This window comes from Amblyraja radiata, chromosome 4, assembly GCF_010909765.2.
Source record: "Amblyraja radiata isolate CabotCenter1 chromosome 4, sAmbRad1.1.pri, whole genome shotgun sequence".
NCBI classification, from domain to species: domain Eukaryota; kingdom Metazoa; phylum Chordata; class Chondrichthyes; order Rajiformes; family Rajidae; genus Amblyraja; species Amblyraja radiata.
Genome location: NC_045959.1, coordinates 57,469,992 through 57,492,482, shown reverse-complemented (window position 1 = coordinate 57,492,482; position 22,491 = coordinate 57,469,992). Strand labels below are relative to the sequence as shown.

The 22,491-nt window shown below is 49.2% G+C and overlaps 1 protein-coding gene across 3 annotated transcripts in view; it reads right to left on the bottom strand.

Annotated features, from left to right (window-relative positions):
* znf521 (zinc finger protein 521) overlaps nucleotides 1–22,491 on the bottom strand; it is a 306,599-nt gene that overhangs the window by 21,582 nt on the left and 262,526 nt on the right. For all 3 annotated transcript variants that reach the window (XM_033019505.1, XM_033019507.1, XM_033019508.1), the window contains 2 exons: nucleotides 11,096–11,227; nucleotides 8,686–8,801 (listed from right to left, as the gene is read on the bottom strand). In XM_033019505.1, the coding sequence (XP_032875396.1) occupies nucleotides 8,686–8,801; nucleotides 11,096–11,227 (248 nt within the window). The remainder of the gene's footprint in view (nucleotides 1–8,685; nucleotides 8,802–11,095; nucleotides 11,228–22,491) is intronic.

The following is a 22,491-nucleotide window of genomic DNA, read 5'->3' as shown; positions in this document are numbered from 1 at the left end:
CCATACTCCAGCATGTTGAGTTGCATCAAGAGCCTGCAGAGGTTTGACGGTGCAGGAAGACATTAATGTATGTGCTCTTTAGCCACCGAGAGCTGCCGTTGACATCATTCGAGGAAGCCAACAGGGGAGGCTGTGATGGGACGGCTGCAGCCAGAAGCTCCACAGTGGGGTCTACAGAGAACGGGGTGGAGGATGATGGTAGACTCATCCTGACGCCCTCCCTCTCTCTCTCCCTCTCTCTCTCTCTCTCTCTCTCTATCTCTCTCTCTATATATATATATATATCTGTCTATCCCTCTCTCTCTCTCTCTCTCTCTGTCCCTCTCTCTGTCCCCCTCTATCTGTCTGTCCCTCTCTCTCTGCCTTTCTCCGCCTTTCCCTCTCACTCACTGTCTTTATCTCTCACCCTCTTTGTTTCTCTCTCTCCCTCTCTCTCCCTCTCCATCACTCTCTGTCCCCCTCCCTCTGATACTCTTATATCAGTCTATTTCTGTGCGTTGCTCTCTCCCCCTCCCTCTCTCTCTGTCTCATTCACTCTCTCTGTCATTCACTCTCTCACCCCCTCCCCCTCTCTGTCTTTCTCTCTCCCCCCTCTCTCTCTCTCTCTCTCTCTCTCTCACACTGTCTTTCTCTCCCTCTCACTCCCTCCCCCTTTCCGTCTCTCTCTCTCTCTCTCTCTCGCTCTCTCTCTCTATCTCCCTCTCTCTCTCTTGCTCGCTCGCTCTCTCCGAAACGCGCTGTACAAAATACAGTGCTCACAAACGGGCCATAAATCACAACTTCACGAAGCGTGACTGGAGTGGAGTACAATCGGTTCAGAAAAAGAGCAAATTGACTGTGAGTGTGGCTTTTGATTCCCACTAACTGTGTGAGGGCTCCCGTGAGATTTGCGATGTCTTCTCCGGCACGCTGTGTGCACCGCTGGTTCCCAGGGGGCGGCAGGCACAGCCATACCTCCACGGCATCACAGCATGGTCTTGGGAACAGCTCCATCCAAGACAGCGAGAAACGGCAGAGTTGTGGACGCAGCCCAGACCATCACGCAAGCCAACCTCCCTTCCATTGAAGACAGAGACAAAATGCTGGGGTAACTCCGCGGGACGGGCAGCATCTCTGGAGAAAAGGAATAGGTGACATTCCGGGTCTTCAGACTTCCACTGATTCCATCTACACTTCACGCTGCCTCAGCAAGGCCACCAGCGTAATCAAGGACCAGTCTCACCCCGGTCACTCCCTCTTCTCCCCTACAGAATGTGATAACACACACCTCCAGATTCAGGGACAGTTTCCTCTCAGCTGTTATCAGGCAACTGAAAAATCCTACCAACAACTAGAGAGCGGTCCTGACCTCCCATCTATCGCATTGGAGACAATCTGAATTTTATCTTGCAATGAATGTAATTCCCTTTATCATGTGTCTGTACACTGTGGACGGCTCGACTGTAATCATGTATCGTATTTCCGCTGACTGGATAGCACGCAACAAAAGCTTTTCACTGTACCTCGGTACACGTGACAATAAACTAAACTCAATGCAATGTGGAAGTGCTCAGCCAATGTGAGCTGAGGCTATTTGGCCCGTTGTATCTCCGAGACTCACACAGCACGGAAACAGGCCCTTCAGCCCAACTTTCCCATGCTGACCAAAATACCCCATTACAAATATCCAATTACGGCCTGCACAGCCGTCTGTGGCAATGAATTCCACAGATTCACCACGCTCTGACTAAAGAGGTTCCTCCTCAACTCCATTCCAAAGGTACATCCTTTTATGCTGAGGCTGTGGCCTCTGGTCCTAGACTCTGCCATTAGTGGAAACATCCTTTTAACATCCACTCTATCCAGTCCTTTCCTTCTATCTGCTCGCATTTGGCCCATATACCTCGGAATCTTTCCTATCCATATACCTGTCCAAGTGGCTTTACATAATAAAAGGAACTGCAGACGCTGGTTTATAACAAAAAAGAGACAAAGTGCTGGAGTAACGGCGCAGGTCAGGCAGCATCTCTGGAGATCACGGATAGACGTTCAAGGGACAAGAGTGTTTTATTGTCCTAAGTCCCACATAGAACAATGACATTCTTAGCGGGTTGGGACCTGTCTTCAGATTCATCAGATAGTGGGAGAGTAATGGGTGCACACCCAAGTGGGGCACAGGAAAGGGAGGGGTAAATAGGGGGATGTATGTGTAGGTTAGTGACTTAAAACTGTAGAATTCAGCATTCATACCATTGGGTTGTAAGCCACACAAGCGGAATATGAGGTGCTGTTCCTCCAGTTTGCATGTGGCCTCACTCTGGCAATGGAGGAGGCCCAGTGGGTTACTGGCTTTAAGTACCCTGCAAACTTACAAAATTCTTAAGGGGTTGGACAGGCTAGATGCAGGAAGATTATTCCCGATGTTGGGGAAGTCCAGAACAAGGGGTCACAGTTTAAGGATAAGGGGGAAGTCTTTTAGGACCGAGATGAGGAAAACATTTTTCACACAGGGAGTGGTGAATCTCTGGAACTCTCTGCCACAGAAGGTAATTGAGGCCAGTTAATTGGCTATATTTAAGAGGGAGTTAGATGTGGCCCTTGTGGCTAAAGGGATCAGGGTGTGTGGAGAGAAGGCAGGTACAGGATACTGAGTTGGATGATCAGCCATGATCATATTGAATGGCGGTGCAGGCTCGAAGGGCCGAATGGCCTACTCCTGCACCTATTTTCTATGTTTCTATGCATGTAAACAGATAGTGCCCAAGCTAGGCAACTCTCTGCTTGCTGGTCCCAGAAGTGGAATCTGCAATCAGATTACAATCTCTCCACTCTTTTAATCCTCGACTCCAACAGCAGCATTTCTTATTCTTAAGGGCGACCTAATCCGCGAGTTCTGGCGAGCTTGCCCTCGACTCATACTCGCAGCATGGTCGACACGAGGTCGTAGGAGGTCTTTGTAACTCTCCTTCATGCTCGAGAGTGGTCTCCGCATGCTCGAGGCCTCAGCTAGGGCGCGGCGTATTTTTCAATATGTTAAAAAATGCCCGTGAGTAAAAAAAGGTCGCCATGGAAAAAATCGATACTTTTTTACTCGTAGGTTTAGTCGAGGTAGGTCAGCATGTTAGTCGTAGGTAATCGAGGGTAGTCGAAGGTAGTTATAGTCACAGTCACAGAAGCCGACATCAGAAGATCCTTCAGAGGGGTGAAACCTCGAAAAGCGCCTGGACCTGATGGTGTACCCGGGCCTGTTTTAAAAACCAGTGAGGACTGGTTTTTACGGACATATTCAACCTCTCACTTCTGAGGTCTGAGGTTCCCACCTGCTTCAAAAGGGCATCAATTATATCGGTGCCCAAGAAGAGCAAGGTGACGTGCCTCAATGACTATCTACCAGTGGCACTAACGTCGGTGGTGCTGAAGTGCTTCGAGAGGCTGATCATGGCGCAAATCAACTCATCCCTCGACATAAACCTGGACCCACTGCAGTTCGCTTACCGCCACAACAGATCAATGGTGGATGCGATCTCGCTGGTTCAATGAGTGATTGAAGATCCACATCTGGTTTAGAGTAAGATAAAATCTACTAAAATCTGATTAAAGATAGTTCAAAAGTCTCCAATAAAGTAAATGGGAGGTCAGGACCGCAGTCTAGTTGGTGACAGGATGTTTCTAAATTCACAAGTTTCATAGATCAGCCATGATTGAATGGCGGAGTAGACTTGATGGGCTGAATGGCTTCATTCTGCTCCTATGACTTATGGTCATAGGAGCAGAATGAAGCCATTCAGCCCATCAAGTCTACTCCACCATTCAATCATGGCTGATCTATCTTTCCCTCTCTCCTGCTTTCTCCCCATAACCCCTGAAACCTGTACTAATCAAGAATCCATCAATGTCCACCTTAAAAACAGCTGGGAAGAAATTGTCCCTGAATCTGGAGGTATGCGTTTTCACACTTCTGTACCACTTGTCTGATAGGGGAGAAGAGGGGTGAGACTGGTCCTTGATTATGCTGGTGGCCTTGTCGATGTTCAAGGTGACGGAGATGTGGCTGGGGGCAGGGTTCAGGTTTGCTATTAACATCCTGCCACAGTTAGCGGAAGCCATCACACCATTGGAACAGTAAGCCGCCGACACTAAAATATGCACAAGCACAAGGATATTATTCCCCATTCCAACTCTGTTTAAAACTGCTGAATTTAATTAGTAGCAAGAAACAAAGCACTGGAGGAGGAACCCAGCGGGTCAGGCAGCATCTAGGGAGGAAAAAGGACAGATGACGTTCCGGGTCGGGACCCTTCTTCACTCCAGCACTTTGTCTGTCTAGAACATAAAATGGAACAGTACAGCACAGGAATGCCAAAATGTAGTCGGAGACTACATAAGAATGGTCTCGACCCGAAACGTCACCCATTCCTTCTCTCCAGAGATGCCGCCTCACCCGCTGAGTTACTCCAGCATTTTGTGTCTGACATCCCAGGAATCACAGCCTTTAGACTTCTTCCCATCTCTGAGTTTTGTCCACCCATCCGCCTCTTACCTGTATCTATCTATCTATCACTCGCCAGACTTTGTCTTGCCCCAACTTCCTTCCAGTTTTCTCCCCCCCCCCCCCCCCACAGCAATCAGTGTTAAGAATGGTCCTGACTCAAAACATCGCCTATCCATGCTCTTCACAGATGCTGCCTGACCTGCTGAGTTACTCCAGCACTTGGGGTCTTTTTTTGCAAACCAGCTAGGATGAGCAAACGCATGTAGTTGCAGGGATATTGTACATACTCCGTACAGACAGCACCCATAGTCAGGATCAAACCCGGGTCGCTGGCGCTGTGAGGCAGCAGCTCTCCCGGAGTCACCGTGCCGTGGTAATAACAAGAGCAGTGAAGAAAGCTGCAGTCTAATGTGTTTTGATGCTCTCCTCTCTCTCTGCACTGGGGGGAGGACAGTAAACATCGGTCTCCGTGGGACGTGGGTCCCGTGGTAGGAATTATCCTGCCTTTGTATCCCGCATCTCCAGTGTGATAAATGCTTCAGACCGTGACGTTACACCAGCGCTGCATCTACGCAGTCTCCGTCAGCACTAACGCTTTCAACACAATTACAAAATTGATTAGGTTTCTGAAACATGCTCACAGACTCAGACACAGGCTGAGGGGGTGATCTTATCGAGGTGTACGAAATCATGAGAGGAATAGATTGGGTAGACGCACTGAGTCTCTTGCTGAGTGTCTCTTGCCATCTTCCATTCGCTGGCTTCACAAATTGCAACTCTCCAATCCTTTTGTCTCGCACCTTCTGTCAAATCTCTGCCTATCTGCCTATCAACCCCCCCCCATCACTGGTGTTCACCTATGGCCTGCCACGCTTTGTCTTGCCCCTCCTCTCTTCCAGCTTTCTTCCCCCTCCACCAGTCGGTCTGAAGAATAGATCGGGTAGATGCAGGGAGTCTCTTGCCCATAGCAGGGGAATCGAGAATCAGAGGACATAGGCTTATGGTGAAGGGAGGGAAAGAATTAATAGGAACCTGAGGGGTAACTTTTACACGCAAAGAGTGGTGGGTGTATGGAACGAGTTGCCAGAGGAGGTAGTTGAGGCAGGTACTATTGCAACATTTAAGAACATTTGGACAGGCACATGGATAGGACAGGTTTACAGGGATATGGGACAAATGCAACCAGGTGGGACTAGTGTATATGGAATAAGTTGGCCGGTGTGGGCAAGTTGGGCTGAAGGGCTTGTTTCCATGTTGTTAGACTCTATGACTCTATGACACATAACTCCCATCAGCTGTCTGTTTGTGCATCAATGTCTCCATTTATGTTTAGGTTAGCTCCTGACATATTATATTATTTTGTCTCGATACATCTTGCAGTTTTATTTTGGACACTTGGGGGCGGTCATTAGAAGCACAAGGGGGTATATATATATATATATATATATATATATATGGGCATAGTGGACAGGAGAGGCAGACCAGGCACAGGAGGAAGGAACAGCCAGCTCCAATTTGTGTGCAGAATAAGGAAAACCTGGTACATTCATCTCTTTGTTTGTACAGCTACTTCAATAAAGAACCAATTAACCTGGAAATGACGACGGGAAAACCTGTTCTATTTGATCACTCCTCCTTACCTGTGAAGCAACGGCAACGTAAAGTTGGCCACTGGACGAGTGGGAAATTTGCCATTACATCTGTTCCTCTGAAGGTTTGCTCACAGTCATATTCTCAACCCAATTCTTCCAAAGGCTTCTCCACTTTCTGTCCCTACATCCCTCCCCTGCATCTATTGCATTTCTACAGGTGTATTCCTAGTAGAGAGCACACTGACTAGATGCATCACGGGCTGGTGAGGCAACTCCAATGTCCAGGAATGAAAGAGATGACAGAGAGTGGTGAACACTGCCTGGTGCATTGCAGGTACTCACTCACCTTCCCACCATTGAAGGGATCTACAGGAGGTGCTGCTTCAAAAAGGCAGCCAGCATCATCAAAGACCCACACCACCATGGCCACGCTCTCATTTCACTGCTTTCATCAGGAAGAAGGTACAGGAAGCCTGAGAACCGTGACCTCCAGGTTCAAGAACAGCCTCTTCCCAGCAACCATTGAACACTGCACAACGCTAACCACTACCTCAGCAACCATGATCTTAGGGTCATGGAGGGTCATACAGGGTCAGAGGAAGAGGAGCCATCTTGGGGAACGGCTGCTAACCAGCAGCCGTCCGTTTAATTCACTTTTAGTAGTTTTAGTGAGTCCTGTGCCTTGTTTGTGGGAGAGATAGACTTTTTAATGTGGGGGGGAAGGGGGTAACTATATTTCTAGGTCCCTACCTGGTCGGTGAGGCAGCTTTTTCTCCGGGCTGCCCCATCGACCCGTCCTCGTGGCCTACCAGCGGGCGTGGAGCGCCGTTTCCTGGCGTGGACCGCCCAGCACCTCGGCTTCGGTGGCGGCACAGCGCTGGAGCGCTATCGTGGAGCGGAGCGGGCGATGCCTTGCCTGGGTCGCCGCGCTGGATCGACGCGCTGGAGCTCCGGTGAGCTGTGACCGCCGAGTTCATCACCTCCGGGCTGCGGGTCTGCGGAGCGGAGCGGGCGGCGCCGACTTCAACATCGGGAGCCTGGGAGCTCCAAACCGGCGCGGCCTTGTCGGCTTCGGAAGCCTCGGTCTACGGTTAGGAAGCGGCCGTTCCAGGTGGCCCAGCCGCTGAGAGGACTCTCCCGACGCCGGGGCAACAGCACCCGGCCAGAACGGCCAGGAACGTCGTGCCTCCGTAGAGGCAATAGCGGTGGCCTCAATAGGCCTGACTTTGGGAGATCTGGGGATGGGGACTGGACAGTGGTATCCATTGTGGGGGGATGATTTTTGTGTGTGAGTGAATATTTTAGTTTGTGTCCAAGATAGCTGTCGGAAGGGAGAGTGGACGCTGGCGCGCTTTAGCTGCCGCTGCTTTCTCTTCACATTGTGTTTTTGATTTTTTGTCTTTGGATCGAATTCTGTCTTTAATTTGTGTATTGGTGATGTCTTTATTATTTATTTTATTCCGATTATATGTTTTTTTCTCTCTTGTTAATTTCTGTAAGGTGTCCTTGAGACATTTGAAAGGCGCCCGCAAATAAAATTTATTATTATTATACAGCATGGAAACAGACCATTCGGCCCAACTTGTTCACTCTGACCCAGATGACCCACCTGGCTGTGTTTGGCCCATATCCCTCTCAACCATCTGCTATGGACTATGTCTTTGGTTGTATACGGACTTCTGTTTTGCATTATTTTGGTTAAAAACATTACTGATGAATAATATATTGTGTTTTTGAATATGATATATAATCTGTGTTTACGGGCTTGTAAAGCTGCAGCGACAAACAGTGTCTTTGTTCCGTAGTCGGAACACATGACAATTAAAAGCTCTTGACACTTGATTCATTCTCATGCAGTCTCCTGATTACCCCTGGATTTACACTCTGCGGACTTAACCTGTTTGTTTTATGGATTACTGAATCGCCAGCATTTATTGACCTTTCCCGATTGTTCTTGAGAACAGCAACTGCTTTCTCCACCGACTGCACTCCTTCTGGTGAAGGTACTTTTACAGTGTTCTTAGTCGTAGTCATAGCATCATACGGCACGGAAACTGGCCTTTTGGCCCAACTCGTCCATGCCCCTTCCAAGATGCCCCTTCCAAGCTAGGCCCATTTGGCCCATATCCCTCTAATATGGCCCATATTCCTGTCCATTTGTCTTTTAAATATTGTTATCGTACCTCCTCTGTCAGCTCATTCCAAGTGTGAAAAAGTTGCCCCTCAGGTTCCTTTTAAATCTTTCCCCTCTCACCTTAAACCTATGCCCTCTGGTTCTTGAACTCCTACTCTGGGTAAAAGACTCCTACTCCCGTGTCTATTGCTCTCATGATTTTATACACCTCCATACGATTGCCCCTCAGTCAGTCTCCTGTACTCCAAGAAAAAAAGTCCTAGCTTGCCCAATGTGGGAGGAAACCGGAGCACCAGGAGAAAACCCACGCGGTCACAGGGAAAACGTACAAACTCCGTACAGACAGCACCCGTCGTCAGGATCGAAACGGGGTCTCTGGCGCTGGGAGGCAGCAACTCTACCGCTGCACCACCGTGCCACCTGGACAAAACTAAACCCAGACCAGCACTGGCTTGGTGGCGGGTGAGCGAGCAGTGGGAGGTGCTTACCTGCAACTCTGTTTGGAAGAAGAATTTCTGTGGACAGTGCGAGCAGTCGTAGATCTTGTCCTCCTGCCCGTGGGCAGAAAAGATGTGTTGCTGCAGCTTGTTGGCCTGAACGAAGGCTGGGGAGAGAGCAGAGGAGAGTGGTTGATGGAGCCGGCGTGGGGGGGAGTGCACATGGTGTAAATACACACACACACATGCGCACACGCACATACGCACACCCACACTACAAACACACATACACACACACACACTACTAATACACACACATACACTAACACACACACATACTAGACACGCACACGACAAACACACATACTACTAACACACAAACACCAAACGCACACATTATTATCACACACACACTTACATGCGCACATGCATGACCACACACACACGTTTGCATACATACACACACATGCATGTATATGCACATCTGTGTAAACACACACATCCACTCTCTTATATTGATTGAAAGATACAAAATAGACATAGGCCCTTCGCCCATCGAGTCCATGCTGACCATCAATCACCGGTTTACATAGATTCCATGTTATTCCACTTTCTCATCCGCACCCGACACACTTGGGGCAGAGTGCCCTGATCTATGTTCTATTAAGGTTTTCTAATGCTGTGGGGTGCAGGCCCTACTCATGAGGGAAGGGGGGGTGGAGGAGAGGGGACAGAGGAAGGGAGCAAGCCCTGGGGCAACCGGCAAGAGCGAGGTGGGCCGTTGAGCGTGACGGGACCGTCAGGAGCGTAGGGGGGCCGCTGAGATTGAAGGGAGGACCCGGCGGGAGGGGGGCGCTTGTAGCTACGTGCGGCGGCAGGCCTGCTGCGCTGATGCGAGAAGAAAATAAGACTGCTCGGTGAAATTGATGTGGCTTTGTCGGCGCCGGCAACGTGGCGACTCTTTGTGTACGGCCTCGGTGAGGTCTGGTGTATGATTTTACCGGGTTGTGCGCACAACTAAGCATTTCACTGTACCTAGGTACACGTGACAATAAAGTCTCATTGAATGATTGAATGATTGTGTCATACCCCTCGGCCTGGCCCTGGCTTGTTAAGCGATCACAGCCTCTGCCAGGGTTTCAATTTTAATGATCGCAGGCAAGACCTCAAAAAATGTGGAGGGAGGTTTACCGGGGAGAGACGAGCATTAATAATTAAACAGCTACAGCCACAGGCAGTGTTTGAGTTGGGGAAAGGGATTATTTTTCGGAAGTGTATCTGGTGCGCTGTGAACTACAATGTCCACACACGCACACACTCACCCAGTCATTATCAAAAGACGGATGAGGCATAGAGTCATACAGCGCGGAGACAGGCCCTTCGGCTCAAACCCGTCCGTGCCGACAAACAAGCCCCATCTACACAAGTCCCACCCGCCCGTGTTTGGCGAATAGTGAAAGTCCTGGATACAGTGGGCTGGGAGAGGATGTTTCCACTAGTGGGAGAGTCTAGAACCAGAGGTTCTAGCCGTAGAATAAAAGGACGATCCTTTAGAAAGGAGATGAGGAGGATTTCTTTACTCACAAGGTGGTGAACCTGTTGAATTCATTGCCGTTGTGGAGGCCAAGTCATTAGATATTTTTAAGGCGCAGATTGAAATATTCTTGATTAGTTCTCGTGTCAGGAATTTTGGGAAGAAGGCAGGAGAATGGGGTTGAAGGGGAAAGATAGATCAGCCATGATTAAATGGCGGAGTAGACTTGGTGGGCCTTATGGCCTAACTCTGCTCCTAGAACCTATGAACTTATGGTATTTCTCTATATCTTGCCTATCTACCTATTTGTCCACATGGCTTTTAAATGTTGTTACTGTACTTGCCTCAATTATCTCCTTTCAATCTCAAATCATTGGTTCAAGGTGAAAGGGAAGAGATTTAATAGGAATCTGAGGGGTAACTTTTTCACACGAAGGGTGGTGGGTGTATGGAACAAGCTGCCAAAGGATGTAGTTGAGGCTGGGACTATCCCAACATTTAAGAAGGAATTAGACAGGTACATGAATCGGACAAATTTGGAGGGATATGGACGAAACGCGGGAAGGTGGGACTAGTGTAGCTGGGACATGTTGGCCGGTGTGGGCAAGTTGGGCCGAAGGGCCTGTTTCCACACTGTATCACTCGATGACTCTAAGTGCCTGCACTGATGAAAATAAAATGACATAGAATTCTGAGAGGCATTGAGAGGGTAAACAGTCAGAACCAGGGAGAACGAACAAACTCCACACCCTACCTCTCCACTCCCCTGCCCCTCAAGTTGCCTCCCCTCCCCACCGCGCACCTCAACTTCCCCTCCATTACACCCCACCCCCCCTGCTCTCCAACCCCCCTTTCCCTCGCCACCCCTCCACACCCCCCATCCCCCCCGCCCCTCCCCCGCTCCTCTCGCTGAGCCCAGACCCCTACCTGTGAAGCAGACGGGACATTTAAAGGTGCCTCCCATTCCCTCGAAGCTGTGTTCGATGAGGTGACACTGGAGCTTGGCTGGGGAGTCGAACGTCTGACTGCAGAGCTTGCATTCGTGGCTCAAACCTTCCTCTGTGAGGGGGGGGGGGCAAAGTGGGAAAAGTCTCGTTAGTATTGTTCAGAGCAATCACTGCAAATCCTATTGCAAAAGGATATTGTCTCTTCCACAGCTCGATATATCACCGGACGTTATAGAGACTCACACCGTGGAGCCCAGATTGTCACACAGACACAAGTATCGAATTATCGCTTCGCCCAAAGCCAATTGTGGGCTCCACCTTTCGATAATCATCGTTGCTTTTTGCATATCTTTCATCAATTTGTTCCATGTACTGTCTATATCTCTCGTTTCCCAGTCCCCTGACTCTCAGTCTGAAGAGGGGTCTCAACCCAAAACGTAACTTATCCCTATTCTCCACAGGTGTAGCATGACCTGCCGAGTTACTCCAGCTTTTGGTGGCTAACTTCAGTTCAAAGCAGCATCTGCAGTTCCTCTATTCACACAGACCAGCCTCCCTTCCACTGACTCCATCTACACTTCACGCTGCCTCGGCAAGGCCACCAGCGTAATCAAGGCCCAGTCTTACCCCAGTCACTTCCTATTCTCCCCTCTCCCATCAGGCAAGAGGTACAGAAGTGTGAAAACGCTCACCTCCAGATTCAGGGACAGTTTCTTCCCAGCTGTTATCAGGCAACTGAACCATCCTACCAACAACTAGAGAGCGGCCCTGAGCTACTATCTACTTCATTGGGGACAATCGGACTATCTTTAATTGGACTTTACTGGACTTTATCTTGCACCAAACATTATTTCCTGAACACTGTGGACGGCTTGATTGTAATTATTATATTGTCTTTCCACTGACTATATAGCACGCAACAAAAACGCTTTTCCCTGTACCTCGACACACGTGATAATGATAATCTAAACTAAACACACAGGGATAGCGCAAGGCAGACAAACAACGTTCAACGTAGACACAAGGAACTGCAGCGACTGGTTTACAATAGAAGTACTAAGTGATGGAGTAACTCAGTAGGTCAGGCTTGTCACTGTACTTCAGTACCCATGACCATAAACTAAACTGAACAAAAGAATAATAATAATAATAATAAATTTTATTTATGGGCGCCTTTCAAGAGTCTCAAGGACACCTTACAAAAATTTAGCAGGTAGAGGAAAAACATGTAAGGGGAATGAAATAAATAGTAGAGACATGACTAGTACACAAAGTAAAGACAGAATTCAATACAAAACACAGTATGAGGCAATTAATGCACAGATGAAAAGGGAGGGGGACGTGGGGCTAAGGATAGGCAGAGGTGAAGAGATGGGTCTTGAGGCGGGACTGGAAGATGGTGAGGGACACGGAATTGTGGATCAGTTGGGGGAGGGAGTTCCAGAGCCTGGGAGCTGCCCTGGAGAAGGCTCTGTCCCCAAAACTGCGGAGGTTGGACTTGTGGATGGAGAGGAGACCGGCTGATGTGGATCTGAGGGACCGTGAGGGTTGGTAGGGGGAGAGGAGGTCAGTGAGATATGGGGGGGCCAGATGGTGGAGGGCTTTGTAGGTGAGGATCAGGATTTTGTAGTTGATCCAGTGGGAGATGGGAAGCCAGTGAAGTTGTTTGAGGACTGGAGTGATGTGATGCCAGGATTTGGTGTGGGTGATGAGTCGGGCGGCTGCGTTCTGGACCAGTTGCAGTCGGTTGATGTAGGTGGAGCTGATGCCAAGGAGAAGTGAGTTGCAGTAGTCCAGTCGGGAGGAGATGAAGGCATGGATGAGTCTTTCAGCAGCGGGAGGTGTGAGAGAGGGTCTGAGTTTGGCGATGTTGCGGAGATGAAAGAAGGAGGTTTTAATGACATGGCGGATGTGAGGCTCAAGGGAGAGGGTGGAATCAAAGATCACGCCAAGGTTGCGGGCCTGGGGAGATGGGGAGACAGTGGTGCCGTCGATGGTGAGAGTGGGGTTATTGATTTTGCTGAGTGTGGCTTTGGAGCCTATGAGGAGGAATTCTGTCTTATCGCTGTTGAGTTTGAGGAAATGTTGCATCCAGGTTTTTATAGCTGACAAACAGGAGTTGATATGGGAGAGGGGGGGGTTGTGGGGGGATTTGGTGCCGAGGTAGATCTGGGTGTCATCAGCGTAACAGTGGAAGTCCAGGTTGAAGTGGCGGAGTATCTGACGAAGGGGGAGGATGTAGATGATGAAGAGGAGGGGGCCGAGTACGGAGCCTTGGGGAACGCCTTGAGTGACTGTGGCTGTAGCAGAGGTGTGGTTGTGGAGAGAGATGAAGTGGGATCTGTTGGAAAGGTAGGAACGGAGCCAGCTGAGTGCAGAGCCTTCAAAGCCGAGGTCTTTGAGTCTGGTGAGCAGGATGTTATGGTTCACTGTATCGAAGGCTGCGCTCAGGTCGAGGAGGATGAGGATGTTGAGGGAACCAGTGTCAGCAGAGGTGAGGAGGTCGTTGCGGACTTTGAGGAGAGCAGTTTCTGTGCTATGGAGGGGGCGAAAGCCAGATTGGAGGGGTTCAAGTAGGTTATACGCAAGGAGGTGGGAATGAAGTTGCGACGCAACGATACGCTCCAGGGTTTTTGAAAGAAAGGGGAGGTTTGAGATTGGGCGGTAGTTAATGAGAGAGGAGGGATCAAGACCAGGTTTCTTTAAGATTGGTGTAACGGCAGCAGTTTTGAAAGCGGAGGGGACAATTCCTTGGGACAATGAGGAGTTGAAGAGATTAGTGAGGTAGGGGCAGAGAACGGGGAGGCAGGACTTCAGCAGGGGAGTGGGGAGAGGGTCGAGGGAGCAGGTAGTGGGTTTGGAAGAGCTGATGAGTTTGGAGATTTCAATAGGGGTGACCAGGTCAAACTGGGAGAGGAAGCAGTGTGGAGGAGGGGTAAGGAGGTCAGTGGAGATGTTGAGAGGAGGGGCCTTGGTAGGTGGTGGAGTAGATGCTGGGGAGTCGGGTACAGGGGATAAAGATTGATAGATGGTGCTGATTTTATCAGCGAAAAAGTGGAGGAATGAGTTGCAGAGATCCGGAGTAGAGGTAGGGAGAGTGTTGGCTCGAGGCTTGAGGAGGTTGCCCACTGTGGAGAAGAGGGTTCTGTGGTTTAGGCAGGGATCGGTGAATATGGAGGAGAGATAGGCAGATTTTGCAGCAATGAGGGCATCTTTGTAGTCAGTGAGGTGGAGTTTGTAAGCTTCAAGGTGGACTGTGAGAGATGATTTCTTTGTGAGTCGTTCAAGTCGGCGACCAGTCTGTTTCAGTTTACGAAGTGCAGGTGTGTACCAGGGTGAAGATGTGTTGAAAGTTACGGTTCTTGTTTTGAGGGGGGCCAGAGTGTTGAGGGAGGTAGACAAGGTGGAGTTGAGATGGTTTGTGAGATCATCAGGTGAGATGGGGGCTGAGTCCAGGGGGAGAGTGGTGGAGAGGAGGTCAGAGAGATGGAGGGGATCAATGGATTTTAGATTACGGAAGGTGATTTCTCGGAGGAAGCGGGGGCGAGGTGTCGGAGAAGGGATGGTGAACCGTATAAGCTTATGATCAGAGAGGGGGAAGAGGCATGGATGGAGGTCGAGTACCGGTTGATTTGTGGAGCAGACCAGGTCAAGGATGTGACCTTTGTCATGGGTGGGAAAGGTGACGTGCTGAGTGAGAGAGAAGTTGTCACTTAAAAAGGCGAATTCAGATGCGAGCTTGCAGGTGGGGGAGTCCATGTGAATATTTAAGTCACCAAGTAGCAGCAGACGTGGGGAGAGGGATGAGGCAAGTGTGAGGAGTTCAGTGAAGTCAGATAGGAAGGAGGGGTTTGGTTTAGGTGGCCGGTAAATGAGGATGACTGTCATGGAGGAAAGGGCTTTGAAGGCGAGGAATTCAAATGATGCTACTGGGGGGGATCATTCACAAAAGAATGCCTTTGTACTGAGTCATCCTCGACACATACACACGAGCCCTCGATTTAAACTCATAACACAGTCGCCAAATTGAACGGACAGCAGCAACTTGCGATTGCTAGGCAGAGGGTGGCCAATCAGAAATTAAATCTATTCACATTCTCTTATCAATGGGTGGCAGGGCTCTGAATGAAAATGTCTTCCCTCTTGTCTCTTGCCACCTACCCTCCTGAAGCCACCCTGCGTGTAATTATCGGACTCCTCAGTTTGCCGGATTTATGTACGATCTTAATCAGGACGGTGACTAGTTTGGGTGGGGGGGGTGGGGGGAGGAAACGAGCAGGGACTGAAAGCAAGATTGAAATGACAATGAAGAGAGGAGGGTGATGCAGAGTCCTTGGTTAAACAGCCGCAAACCAAGATGACAGTTTAGTTTAGGGAGGAACTGCATACGATGGTTTAAAACAAAGACAGACACAAGAAGCTGGGGGTAACGCAGCGGGACAGGCAGCATCTCTGGAGAAAAGGGATAGATGACATTTCAGATCGAGACCCTTCTTCAGACTGGGAGTCAGGGGAAAGGAGAACAAGAGATGTCGACGGTACTTATGACAAATGAATGGAAGATATGCAAAAAGCAACGATAATCATGGAAATGTGGAGCCCACAATGGTCTGTTGTTGGCTCAGGGATAGGTGATCCTTCACCCACCCTAGTCATTGCACTAGCTTTACAGTTGTCCTGTTGAATTCCACTGTCTGTATAACTCGCTATCACCTATCCCTCTATTTCTATACTCTATACTTTTCACTGATGAAAGCTAATGCGCCAAAAGCCTTTTGACCACCTTATCTACCTGTGATGCTACCTTCGTGGAGCTATGTACCTGTGTACCTGAACGTTAGCCCGGTAAAATTGTCCCGCTATTGGCCTGGGTGAAGCTCAGGCCAGGAAGATTTCTCCGGCTATCTTTGAACAATCAGGGATTCTATGGAGTGAAACTCTGACAGGACTAACAGCACATTGCTCACTGTCAGGAAATACACCGAGCATATTTTGTTTTCCTTGACAGTATTAGCTGTGCAGCATTAGTCTGTCAGCTGCAAAGAAAATATAGATGACAGCAGCACTGTGCATGGCCCAGAGCACTTACAACACTTATGCCCTGGACAGCACAGCAGTAGAGTTGCTGTCTTATGGTGCCAGATACCCGGGTTCAATTCTGACTATGGGTGCAGTCTGTACAGAGTTTGTCTCATTCTCCCTATGATCGCCTGGGTTTTCTCCGGCAGCTTTGGTCTCCACCCACACTCCAAAGACTTGCAGGTTTGTAGGTTAATTGGCTTGGCATAATTGTAACTTGTCCCTAGTATGTGTAGGATAGTGTAAGTGCGTGGGGATCGCGGGTCGGCATGGACTCGGTGGGCCGAAGGGACTTTTTCTGCACTGTATCCCTAAACAAACTAAACACTTTCTCCGACAACTCGCACTTCACCAGAGCATAGAGCTATGCAGCAGGAAAACAGGCCATTAGGCCCAACTCGTCTTTGCTGTCTAAATTGACCCATGTAAGCTCGTCCCACCTGCCCGCATATGGCCCACATCTGTGGAACACACGGTGGATCAGTGAAACTGTTGAGTTCATTGCCACAGACGGCTGTGGAGGCCAAGTCAATGGATATTTGTAAGATGGAGATTGACAGATTCTTGATTAAAACGTGCATGGATAGGACAGGTTTAGAGGGATATGGGCCAAGCATGGGCATGTGGGATTCATGTAGATGGGGCATGCTGGTCAGTGTGGACAAGTTGGGCCAAACAGCTGTATGCCAGCTGTATGCCTCAATGACTCCAAAGAGTCTGATTTAAGATATTTCAAAGGTCACCAGTGAGGTGGATGGTAGGTCAGGACCGCTCTCTAGTTGGTGATAGGATGGTGGTGTGTGCCTGGAACGCACTGCTGGGGGAGAGTGAGGACACAGATACGATAGTGGTATTCAAGAGGCTTTTAAGATATTCAGGGAAATGGAGGGATATGGATCACATGCATAGGTTCAGAAGTGGTCGGAGCAGAACTAGGCCATTCGGCCCATCAAGTCTACTCCCTCATTCAATCAAGGCTGTTCTATCTCTCCCTCCTAACCCCGTTCTCCTGCCTTCTCCCCATAACCCCTGACACCTGTACTCGTGCAGCCGGAGGAGATTAGGTTAACTCAGCACCGTGTTCTGCATGGGGGTTGTGGGCCGAAGGGCCTGTCCCTGTACTATGTACTGTGCCCGGTTGTACGAGCGAGCGAGCAAGCGAGAGAGTTGTCAGTGTGAAGATGTGTGGATGAGTGGCCAGTGCGCACTGCATCAGCTCGTGGCAAGGGCAGAGAGGGAGCAGTGTAGTGGTCGGACCGCGTTGAAATTCATGGCCAGCCTGCATTGTCAATACTTTGCAATTGTTCAGTACAACTCGGCAGGGATTAGAGCTGAGGGGTATCGAGATAGGAATACAAATAAAGAAGATTTTGCTTCTCTTCCTCTCGTTTCCATCAGGTGATTTTAATCTACTTCAATAATCGGGTTAGGGAATAGACAGTAATTCCTGTTGCCTGACAAGGGATTTAGATATTTTCACTCTGCTGTATCTATCGCTGGTGTAAATCAGATAAATTAACCCTGTAGAGATGGAGGCAAGGCCATTCAGCCCCTCACGCCTAGCCCGCCAGTCAATGATAGACACAAAGTGCTAGAGTAACTGAGTGGGTCAGGCAGCATCTCTAGAGTACAAGAATAGGTAACGTTTTATATCGGGACATAGAAACATAGAAAATAGGTGCAGGAGTAGGCCATTCGGCCCTTCGAGCCTGCACCGCCATTCAATATGATCATGGCTGATCATCCAACTCAGTATCCTGTACCTGCCTTCTCTCCATACCCCCTGAACCCTTTAGCCACAAGGGCCACATCTAACTCCCTCTTAAATATAGCCAATGAACTGGCCTCAACTACCTTCTGTGGCAGAGAATTCCACAGATTCACCACTCTCTGTGTGAAAAAGGGGCCCTTCTTCAGACTTTGGTTCCTGAAATGTCACCCATCCATGTTCTCCAGAAATGCTGCCTGACCCGCTGAGTTACTCCAGCATTTTGGGTCTTTTTTTGTAAACCAACCTCTGCAGTTCCTTGTATCCACCATTCAATTGCATGAGGCACGGTGGCGCAGCAGTAAGGTTGCTGCCTTACAGCGCCAGAGTCCCGGGTTCCATCCTGACTACGGGTGCTGTCTGTACGGAGATTGTCAGTTCTCCCTGTACCATGTGAGTTTTCTCCAGGTGCCCCGGTTTCCTCCCACATTCCAAAAGCATACAGGGTTGTAGGTTAGTTGGCGTTGGTTAGAATTGTATATTGTCCCCAGTGTGTAGGATAGTGCTGGTGTACGGGGTGATCGCTGGCCAGCAGTGGGCCGAAGGGCCTGTTTCCACGCTGTGTCTCTAATCTAAACTAAATGAATTGGTTGAAAGATACAACATAGAAACAGGCACGTCGGCCCATTACAACACCCGTTCACATCAGTTCTATGTTATCCCACTTTATCATCCAATCCATACACACGAGGGACAAATTACAGAGGCCAAATAACCTACAGACCCGCATGTCATTGGGAGAAGACGGTCACAAGGAAAGCGTGCAAACTCCACACAGACAGCACCTTAGGTCAGAATCGAACCAGGGTCTCTGACGCTGTGCCAGAAGAGGGAGTGATCGGGGTGAGACTGGTCCTTGCTTATGCTGGTGGCCTTGCCGAGGCAGCATGAAGTACAAATGTAGTCAATAGAAGGGAGTAGGAAAGAACTGCAGATGCTGGTTTAAATTAAAGGTAGAGACAAAATGCTGGAGTAACACAGCGGGTCAGGCAGCATCTCTGGAGAAAAGGAATGTGTGACGTTTTGTGTCGAGACCCTTCTTCAGACTGATCAGTCTGAAAAGAAGGGCCTCGACTCAAAATGTCACCCATTCCTTCTCTCCAGAGATGCTGCCTGACCCGCTGTGTTACTCCAGCATTTTGTCTCTACCTTCGATGGAAGGGAATTTGGCTTGTGTGATGGTCTGGGTTGCTTCCACAATTCTCTGCAATTCCCTGGAGTCTTGGATGGAGCTGTTCCCAAATGTGCTGTGATGCATCCCCATAAAATGCTTTCCATGGCGCATCTGTAGAAGTTGACGGGAACAGAGAGCGTTGTGACACTTCCCTTCCTCTCCCGCATCCACTGGCAGCCAGCCAAGAGCAACAAGAGGCACGGCACATCACCAGCCTCCTGGGACTAAGGCCATGCACCACAAACGCCAAGTGGATTTAACCCTTTAGGTTCCCAAGGAACAATGGAAATCCAAGCAGGTTGCTGCTCTGTTGACCAGGCTGTCACTCTGTGAGCGATGCGAATTCGGCAGCAGGGTTTTCCGAGAAAATATCGGCAAGTTTCAGCCAAACTCCACTTTCAAATTGCTCTGTAAACTCTTCCTGCCCCTACACCCCATCCTGCCTCTGTCACCCCCATGAGCCCCAACACATATTCCCACTGCTCCCCAAATTCACAACCCAAAGCGCTGCCTTGCACTAGTGATCTCTGGATCAGGGAGGTGCAGCAGTAGAGTTGCTACCTCACAGTGCCAGAGACACGGGTTCGATCCTGTCTATGGGCGCTGTCTGTACAGAGTTTGTACCTTCTCCCTGTGACCGCGTGGATTTCCTCCGGGTGCTCCGGTTTCCACCCACGCTCCAAAGACGTACAGGTTACGGGGAGAAGGCAGGAGAATGGGGTTGAGGGGGAAAGATAGATCAGCCATGAATGAATGGCGGAGCCTGAAAAAGGGTTCAGACCCTGAATGTCACCTTTTCTTTTTCACCAGGGATGCTGCTTGGCCTGCTGAGTTACTCCAGCATTTTGTGTCTATCTTCTGTGTAAACCAGCACCTGCAGTTTGTAGGTTAATTCGCTTCAGTAACATTGTAAATTGTCCCTGGTGTGTTGAACAGTGCTAGTGTATGGGGTGATAGCGGGTCGGCACGGATTCGGTGGGCCGAAGGGCCTGTGTCTGCACTGTATCTCTAAAGTCTGGTCTAAACTCCACCCACGTGTAACCACTCTCTGATTTCTCATGCAGAGCAGAACCTCTTGTTCAGCCTTCCCCATTTCTCACTCGGTGGCAAGAGTCTGCATTCAGCTGTCACATCCCCGAACTTTCAACTCTTCATCAAAGAAGCGTTGACTGGGCCGACACACTCGAGACACCATCGAAAATCTGCGTGAATATCCTTTTATCTTATGCATGTAGACAGCTCGACAGTCTACCAATAAAGAAAGCAAAACCATATCAACATGTTCCTTAATCGTCACCACCTCCCACCGGATCACTGCTGTTTAGTTTAGTTTAGAGATACAGAGTGGAAACGGGCCCTTCAGCCCACCGAGTCCGTGCCGACCGGCGATCCCCGGGGAGAAGGGGCGGTAGAGTTGCTGCCTCACAGAGCCAGAGACACGGGTTAGAAACATAGAAATTAGGTGCAGGAGTAGGCCATTCGGCCCTTCGAGCCTGCACCGCCATTCAATATGATCATGGCTGATCATCCAACTCAGTATCCCGTACCTGCCTTCTCTCCATACCCTCTGATCCCCTTAACCACAAGGGCCACATCTAACTCCCTCTTAAATATAGCCAATGAACTGGCCTCAACTACCCTCTGTGGCAGAGAGTTCCAGAGATTTACCACTGTGTGAAAAAAGTTCTTCTCATCTCGGTTTTAAAGGATTTCCCCCTTATCCTTAAGCTGTGACCCCTTGTCCTGGACTTCCCCAACATCGGGAGCAATCTTCCTGCATCTAGCCTGTCCAACCCCTTAAGAATTTTGTAAGTTTCTATAAGATCCCCTCTCAATCTCCTAAATTCTAGAGAGTATAAACCAAGTCTATCCAGTCTTTCTTCATAAGACAGTCCTGACATCCCAGGAATCAGTCTGGTTAACCTTCTCTGCACTCCCTCTATGGCAATAATGTCCTTCCTCAGATTTGGAGACCAAAACTGTACGCAATACTCCAGGTGTGGTCTCACCAAGACCCTGTACAACTGCAGTAGAACCTCCCTGCTCCTACAATCAAATCCTTTTGCTATGAAAGCTAACATACCATTCGCTTTCTTCACTGCCTGCTGCACCTGCATGCCTACTTTCAATGACTGGTGTACCATGACACCCAGGTCTCGCTGCATCTCCCCTTTTCCTAGTCGGCCACCATTTAGATAATAGTCTGCTTTCCTGTTTTTGCCACCAAAATGGATAACCTCACATTTATCCACATTATACTGCATCAGCCAAACATTTGCCCACTCACCCAGCCTATCCAAGTCACCTTGCAGTCTCCTAGCATCCTCCTCACATCTAACACTGCCCCCCAGCTTAGTGTCATCCGCAAACTTGGAGATATTGCCTTCAATTCCCTCATCCAGATCATTGAATCCTGACTACGGGTGCTGTCTATACAGTGACGTCGGACAAGGGCACAACCTGCACAGTAAATGGTAGGCCTCTGGTTAGTGTTGTAGAGCAGAGGAATCTAGGACTACAGGTGCATGGTTCCTTGAAGGTCGAGTCGCAGGTAGATAAGGTGGTCAAAAAGGCTTTTGGCACTTTGGCCTTCATCAGTCAGAGTATTGAGTATAGAAGTTGGGAGGTCATGTTGCAGTTGTATAAAACGTTGGTGAGACCGTATTTAGAATATTGTGTTCAGTTCTGGGCACCATGTTATAGGAAAGACATTGTCAAGCTTGAAAGGCTTCAGAAAAGATTTACAAGGATTTTGCCAGGATTAGAACGCTGTACGCTGGGTCTCTACTCCATGGAGCGTAGGTGAATGAGGGGAGATCTTATAGAGGCGTACAAAATCATGGGAGGAATAGATCAAGTAGATGCACTTTTACCCAGAATCGGGGAATCGAGGATCAGAGGACATAGGTTCAAGGTGAATGGGAAAAGATTTAATAGGACCGAGGGGTAACCTTTTCACACAGAGGGTGGTGGGTGTATGGAACAAGTTGCCAGAGGAGATAGTTGAGGCTGGGACTTTCCCATCGTTTAAGAAACAGTTGGACAGGTACATGGATAGGACAGGTTTGGAGGGTTATGGACCAAGCGCAGGCAAGTGGGACTCGGGTAGCTGGGACATTGTTGGCCAGTGTGGGCAAGTTGGGCCGAAGGGCCTGCTTCCACACTGTATTCATCTATGACTCTATGAAACGCAGATATAAGGAACAGCGGGTGCATGCTTATCTAAAGGCACCGTGAGAAGCTAGAGAGGAAATTGCAGGTGCACCGGGTGAGATATAAGATTCATCATTAGATTCGGGTGACCGGAGGGTGGCCATTTTAGAAGGGCTGCAAGGAAGAGCTTGGGAACTATAGA